This window comes from Biomphalaria glabrata, chromosome 7 (assembly GCF_947242115.1).
Source record: "Biomphalaria glabrata chromosome 7, xgBioGlab47.1, whole genome shotgun sequence".
Classification (NCBI taxonomy): domain Eukaryota; kingdom Metazoa; phylum Mollusca; class Gastropoda; family Planorbidae; genus Biomphalaria; species Biomphalaria glabrata.
The window spans coordinates 25,425,775-25,433,458 of NC_074717.1; the positions used below are offsets into that span (position 1 = coordinate 25,425,775).

The 7,684-nt window shown below is 36.3% G+C and overlaps 1 protein-coding gene across 1 annotated transcript; it reads left to right on the plus strand.

Annotated features, from left to right (window-relative positions):
- Positions 1-384: 384 nt before the first annotated feature.
- On the plus strand, positions 385-7,628 carry LOC129927435 (uncharacterized). The gene is made up of 4 exons (XM_056036635.1): positions 385-644; positions 4,508-4,762; positions 6,183-6,311; positions 7,059-7,628. Exons 1-4 carry the CDS (start codon positions 594-596, stop codon positions 7,089-7,091), a joined length of 468 nt encoding a protein of 155 aa, XP_055892610.1. The 5' UTR covers positions 385-593; the 3' UTR covers positions 7,092-7,628.
- The last annotated feature ends 56 nt before the right edge of the window (positions 7,629-7,684 follow it).

The window sequence follows — 7,684 nt, forward strand, 5'->3', positions numbered from 1 at the left end:
CGGTACCAGAACTGGGCGTTCGAAATATTCCTTCTAAGGTTCTATAACTAAAATCATGCTAAATTTTATTGAGAGAGAGGGGGGATCAATATCCAAATCTTAGTAGTACTAGATGATGAAACAATTAGCAATCAATAATGGTTAGTCGTTTGCTATTAACAGTAAGACTAATTTGTTATTGTCATTATTTATTTTAAAACTAACAAAAATGTTTTCACATTTATATTTATAAGCATTTAAAACACGATAGTGTGTTTTCGCTTTTTTTTAATACTAAGTGTCGCGTGGTCTCAGCACAATGAATGCTCCCTCCATTCATGGCACAGCACAATCTACACGACCAATCAGATTGCAAATCCGCGCGGCTATAAAGTCCTTCGCACGCCAAGAGACTTTACACACTGTTTACCTTTTAGCGAGGTAAGGGCGGTAACTCGCACAGCGGCACAAACAGAATACATGTCAAGTCGTATTCGCTGATGCAACCTGGTACTGGATTATCACAAGTGAGGAAATCAAGCCGTCCGTTGTAGATCTCGAAATACTTACTTTAAAAAAGAAAATCTTTCTTCCTAAGTTGATTCGCACTTACAATGTCTGCCAAAACAAAACGAATCATTAGCTGGGCTTTGGCCACTTTGCAAGTAAGTACCGGGTATTTGAAGTTTTATTTGTTTTTTTTTAAAAGGGGAGAGCAATAGGGTAGCCCCCCCCCCCCCGCATGTAGTTAGAATATGATTTATCTAGTACAGGGGTTCTCAGCCCATGGATCGTGACCCCTTTGTGGGTCGAATGACCATTTGTCAGGGGTCGCCTAGGACCATCGGAAATTAAGATTTTTATCTATTTCTTATCGGATTTCTTTTTTCGTTTCGAACAAGCATATTTGCACCATAGTTGATATCATTTGATATATCAAGGAAAAGGGGCATTACTCAGATTTATATTCGTTCAGCAAATTATAAAACGATCGTCAAACAAAAATTTTATATAAAAAAAAAAGCGTGACATATTTTAAAAAATATTTTTTAAAAAGTTTCCGCCTTCAAACCTTGCGATCTATGGGGCAGATGATGTTAAGATCATCGGTTTCTTTGGCCGACGGTTAATGTTAGGCTATGTGGGCAGCACAACTACCAACCCCCTTTACTTTCCCCAACTAAAGTCAGGTACCCATTAGGGTTGGGTGGACTCAGGGGCGCCCTAAAAATCCCGAAATTCAAAATCCCAGTCTTTACCGAGATTCTTATCTTATCTTATATAATACAGACGTTACTTAAAAAAAAAAAAGAAAATGATTACGTCCTACGCGTCTTGCAATTTAGTCATGCATATTAACCAATGACTTAAATTCTGCCAAGTCACTAGTTTTCCTGGCTAGCTTAGGCTACCCATTCCAGGCTCTAATAGCACTAGTGAAGAAGGAGCATTTGTACGAATTTGTCATAGCATATGGGACGAGGACTAAAGGTGTTACTCTAGTCAAACACAGGATTCGAACCCAGGACCTCAGGTTCGGAAGCCAAGTGCTTAACCATTTGACCACCGCTCCCCCTGAGACATATTAAAGAAGACGGATATTTTGCTAGAAGATAAAGATGGCAATTTGAGTCATTGTTTGAAAGTAGACATGGTTTTTTTTTATTGATAGTTACTTCTTTATTTTTAAATTGAGTTTGATGTGTTCAATATGTTCTGCTATTTCACACTGATATGGCGTGTTTGTCAAGAGGCAAACTTCTGAAAATTTTTAAAAATCTTCTTGAAGAAATTTATATATATATATATATATATATATATATATATATATATATATATATATATATATATATATATATATATATATATCATCCATGGATACTCTTCAAATTGTCACACAAGTAAAGTCAAATATGCACCTGAATATGGTGAAGACGCAATATAAAAGTTAATCAATGAAAGTCTTAAATATAAACGTTTTGTGAGCAATTTAATTTGAAAACACATTACAACTACATACAGCTTTTTTGCTGTGTTCAACTTCTACCTATGAAAAATTCATACATCAGAAATGAGATATAGACATTAGTGAATTTCAGTTTACCTATAAACGAAAAATAAATTTTCGGTTGGTTGTCGCTGTCTAGTGGGGAATAGTATTAGGGGGTCGCGGCAACAAAAAAGTTGAGAACCGCTGATCTAGTAGGTAAGTGAGGCTTGGGACCGTATGTTTTTTCACAACGTGTCTGGCTGCCCCAGTACACCGTCGAGTCCATAGAAATGATCCTCAGCGACTTCATGATGCAGTGTGCGCAGAAGTTTTGAGCGACTGGATCAATCAAGGGCACCACTGCAGTAGGCTACCACAAATGGGTAGGCCTGTGGAATTAAATGATTGTAGAGTGTATCGTGAAATTGACACTATTCAATTAGACCTGTATGCAATGTTAATTATTCGTATGATCGTATCTACCGTACAAAAATTTGAATATTTTATTACTTTATAGAAAAGATGGATCTTGGATCTTGGTGACCGAGTCTGGGACTTAACTAGTGGGGCTCAAGTATTCGGTATTTTATGACATCATTTATTATTCTACCCAGCTGACATAAACGAATGGTGAAGCTTGGTAGATTCTTTTGCCTCAATCTTATCACTGTGAACTCATGATTACTTGACTCTGTGACCTCTGACCGCTGGGTTTTTAAAGAAATCTTTGAACTTCATTAAATATGAGTGGAACAATTAAAGGTTGTTGAGGCAACATGGGAAAGAGGGGCGCATGCTGTCAGGGAATTTAGAGTGGCGATCGCTTAATTCAGTGCTTGACAACCTTTTTTTCATTAATGGAACATTTTACACATTCTGAGTATTTACTGGAACAATTTGCTAATTTTTTAAAGAGAGGTTAGTTCACGGGTGGCTTACTAGTTAATAATTGTAGTAGGCCTACTTAGTGGAACACCTTTTCAGGCCGCGTGAAGGGTTCCGTGGAGCACAGTTTGTGAAACACTGGCTCAATTGAAACTTGTTCCAAAATTTATCTCTATTGATAGAAGTTAGAAGTTAAGCTCAGATTAAACCGCTCCCACTGGAATAAAAAAAAATGTGTAGATCTTCACAATGACATTGATCACATATCTCTTGTGATTCTCGTGTGTATCTCTTGCGTATCTCTTTTGTAACTCATGTCTTTTCATCGTGTATCTCTTGTATATCCCCTGTGTCCGACAGTGTCTCATGTATCTCTTGTGTATCTCCTGTGTCTGACGGTGTCTCGTGTATCTCTTGTATATCCCCTGTGTCTGACAGTGTCTCATGTATCTCTTGTGTATCTCCTGTGTCTGACAGTGTCTCATGTATCTCTTGTGTATCTCCTGTGTCTGACGGTGTCTCGTGTATCTCTTGTGCATCTCCAGAAAATTGGCGGCTTTACTTTTTCTGCCTTTTTTAGCGAATGTTTAGTTAAGCCCAGTGGCGTAGCTAGAAATTTGGGGGCACTAGGGGCTTGACCTTTCATTTTGACATTCGACATCATATTATAATGTACTTAATAAATATATAAGTATAAATTCCAGTTGGTACAGTATATCAGTAAAATTACAAAAAAATAATCATTAAGACTATTTTAATGAACAATACCGTTGTTTATTGGCGGAATAATTCACAAATCTCAATTCATATCGCCTCACGTCGTGCTTTCTGTCCAGCAAAGGCATCTTTAACATCATCTAGCTCTAGATCAAGGCTGTCTAGTAGTTTTGACTCCACGTGAATAGCAAGATTACATGGCAGTGTCGTAATATTTGATATATCATGTTAAAAAAAATAGGTCATCCAAAGTGAATCCTCAAGTAGGGGCCCATGGAGACTTTTGAATTTGGACCGTCCTCCCCTCCCCCAAGCTACGCCACTGGTTGAGCCTACCCAAATTTATTTCTTAAAGACCACCGACAATATTTACACATTGGATATCGTTGGTGCTGGAGATATAGATGTATTTCATTGGGCCATGACTGTATTATCTAAATATTGTGGTTTACTTCACAGTCTCACTTGTGTGTGCGTGTATGTCTTCACTGCAATGTACCGGATCTTCCTTTGTATATCTTAGTAGCCTTAACTAACTATAATAAGACGTCCTGGTTGGAGGTTTGAACCAAGACCTGCATCAACAAACAACATTCTATGCAATTTATTTATCATACACACATGCATGTACCAATTCTTTTTTTTTCCAATATTTTTATATTCACACGCTTAAATCCATTCCTCACTCCATCTCCACACACGCTTTCACAAGTGCTCTCGCATAGATTTGCACCATGATGTGATCCTGATCATTAATTAACTGTAAGTTAACGAACTTAAACAAACACAATAAAATTAAACGGAACTATTCAGACTTGCTTTTTTATTCTAACACATGCATTGAAATGTATCTGTAGGCAGAACTAATCGTTCATGCTAATTCATGGATGATGGTAATAGTCTTTTGATGTACAAAGTACGTTTTAAATTTCACAGTTGAGCCCGAATGAAGAAAATGGTGAAGTCTCTGACGCTCTGACCGCCACAGCGGCTGGGGACAGCTCCTACCTTGGACTGACAGCGTCTGAGAGATCTGACGTAAGGTCGGAACTTTCTGATGGCAAGGACGAAAACTCAGAAAATAAAAGACCGACTTTCAGCCGGCGAGAGGTAGCCGATCACTGTTGTAGCCAATCATGCTGGATGGTGATAGACAACAAGGTGTACGACGTCACACGATTTCTCCGCTCGGTAAGTAGTTCTTTAGATTTAGATTCAAAACTTTTGTTTTCCGCTCAGTAAGTAGTTCTTTAGATTTAGATTCAAAACTTTTGTTTTCCGCTCAGTAAGTAGTTCTTTAGATTTAGATTCAAAACTTTTGTTTTCCGCTCAGTAAGTAGTTCTTTAGATTTAGATTCAAAACTTTTGTTTTCCGCTCAGTAAGTAGTTTTTTAGATTTAGATTCAAAACTTTTGTTTTCCGCTCAGTAAGTAGTTCTTTAAGCTTAGAAAATTAGATCCAAACTTTCGTTGAAACAATGGAATCTTTAATTTTATTTTTGAAAAAAAAATTCTTTTATAATTTGATTCGACTAATTCTAGCACAAGCTTCTGGGGGTGGGAATGGAGATAAATAAAAGGTTGTTATGTGATGCGGCCGATGAATAAAGACTGTCTCTGTTGGTAAGGATTAGAGAAGCCGTCTAAATGAGATGCAAAAACGCTAAAGAACTTGTGTATGATAGAAATGCTGACTGATATATTAAAGTAGCCAGCATTTTAAATGAATATATCGTGAGATGAACTTAAATGTCACTAAAGACAATTTTAACTATTCATAAAAGATGCTTCTCTTGAAAAATATGAAAAACTCAAAAGAAAACGAGTACCACGATCCACCTCTAGACCTCTTTGAACTCTGCCACTCTGTCCATGGAAGAATGAATTATTCTGTACTGTACACGACACACACATTGAATGGTATTCTCCGGGAACACAGAATTTAAATTAAAATAAAGCAAAAAACTTTATTTATTTTTTTACCCCCCGGTGGGGGGGGGGGAGGGAGGAGACGTACATTTTTGCTACACGTTTCACTGGCTGCATTCCCCCTCTCTTCCCCCCCCCCCCCCCCCAAGTATCATATCAACGCAACCGATTCTTTGCGCTCCATTATTCCCTGTGAGAAGAATTTGTTTTTTTCTTGGACAAGGGAGAGAATACTGGTGTAAACGTTAAAAATTAGCAGACATTATCTGGAACTTCAAATTAATTTGTTGACTAACTATAGTTCAGCTTTGTATTGTCTTTTGGAATATAATGATAGTTGAAATCATTATGTTAATTTTTAAATATGCACTTTTGTATAATTCAATGTCTATCCACAATGCCTTGTATTGTGGGTCTGTGTGTGTAGAGAAGGTGAATACGAATGACCTGGTACACCGTACAAACATCTTTGGGCTTAATAGGTATTATTGGGCTTTCTGCTAGCATTGTAATTTCACAACGGAAAACCTCACATAACACTTTAGTAATAGATTCCAACTATCAATACATATCACTATCGTTTTAGTGTTATTATTGATTGTTGCATTTTACTTTATCATACAACTGTATCTCTGTAATGCAAATTTCTTTTCTCCAATTTAAATTTCATTCTTTTATTTTAGCATCCCGGAGGGGAAGACATTATGTTGGAGCACGGAGGCCATGATGCCACGTCTGCTTTCTTTGATAAAGGTCACAGCCGCGATGCTTTCAACATGCTGGCCGAGTACTGCATAGGGGAGGTCACCAAGGTCAGAGAAATTATCATCTTCATTATTTTCAAATATTTAGCAAATATACTGTAGGAACAGATGATGTTCCATGGATAGCTTTTGGATTAAAAAGGAGGTTAAAAAACAAAAGGGGAGATGGAATAAAGAAATGGTTTGACAGTACTAGCTGGCGAAGAACATGGAGAATTTGATACCATTTTTATTACCAAGTGATAACACCTTAGTAAAGTAAAGTTCCCCATTCAGACCTTGCGATCTATAGGGCAGATGATGTTAAGGTCATATGTCTCTGTGGCCCGCGGTTAACGAAGGTGTTATGTGGCCAGCACAACGACCTACCGCCTTTACTTTTCCCCAACTAATGTCAGTTATCCATTGGAGTTGGGTAGACTTAGAGGTGCCATAAGATCCCGAAATTCAAAAGTTGAATCTTCACCAGGATTCAAACCTGGGACCTCCAGCTCAGATGCAAAGCGCATCATTGCTCAATCACCGCGCCCTCCGGTAACACCTTATGAATTAAAACAGAAATCTGTTGCCTCCATTTTTATAAGGCCTGTTCTTTTCACTTTTGTTTGCTTACCGTATACACCACAACAGGACAGATTAAAACACCAAACATTTTATTGGATCAATACATTTAATTATTGAATAGCTAAATATTTTATGGTAGGAAAAACAAACATGTTATAAATTGTGACCCAATATCATTAGTTTTATTATTGTAATTATAGTTATTACGATTATTATTATTATCACGTATAGGCTGACTGGATAGTGGAGAAAAATTGCACGTGACAAAGGTAGCCCTGGGAGTAGTGTCACAATACATGTGGCACTTTCATGTTCAACTAAATCTATCTCCTTCAGCCAAGCCGTCATCAACACCCCAGAGACTCGACTCTGAATAGCAGTGTGTTGGATGAGGAGAGTTACACAAATGAAAAGTCAAGCAGAATAAGGCTTGCCATATTGTCCACAGGCCAGTTTACGATTTCTGTAAAATTGTTTCCAATTAATAATTAATATGAAATGTACATTTATCTTTTACTTTTACAAATATAACTGTTTTGTTTTTTGTATGATTTTTTTTATTAATGTATAATATTTTTGTTTTTAAATGTCCAGATTTTTTTTTAACATAATCTAAATGTTGTTAATGCTTTTTTAAACATGCTTTTGTTTTGTATGTTGATATTGTGAATTTCCAAATAGATTTAGATTCAGTGTAGCTTTTATTATATGGTATTTGTAGTATGTTTGTTTTGATTTACATATGTATTTCTCATCCAATTTTATTTTTAAGAAAATAATATATATATATATATATATATATATATATATATATATATATATATATATATATATATATATATATATATATATATATA

Excerpts from the sequence above, each read along its gene's own strand:
- LOC129927435 (XM_056036635.1), top strand. The coding sequence starts at position 594 with ATGTCTGCCAAAACAAAACGAATCATTAGCTGGGCTTTGGCCACTTTG. Across the intron at positions 645-4,507 it reads GGGCTTTGGCCACTTTGCAA|TTGAGCCCGAATGAAGAAAA; the intron begins GTAAGTACCGGG and ends TAAATTTCACAG. Across the intron at positions 4,763-6,182 it reads TCACACGATTTCTCCGCTCG|CATCCCGGAGGGGAAGACAT; the intron begins GTAAGTAGTTCT and ends CTTTTATTTTAG.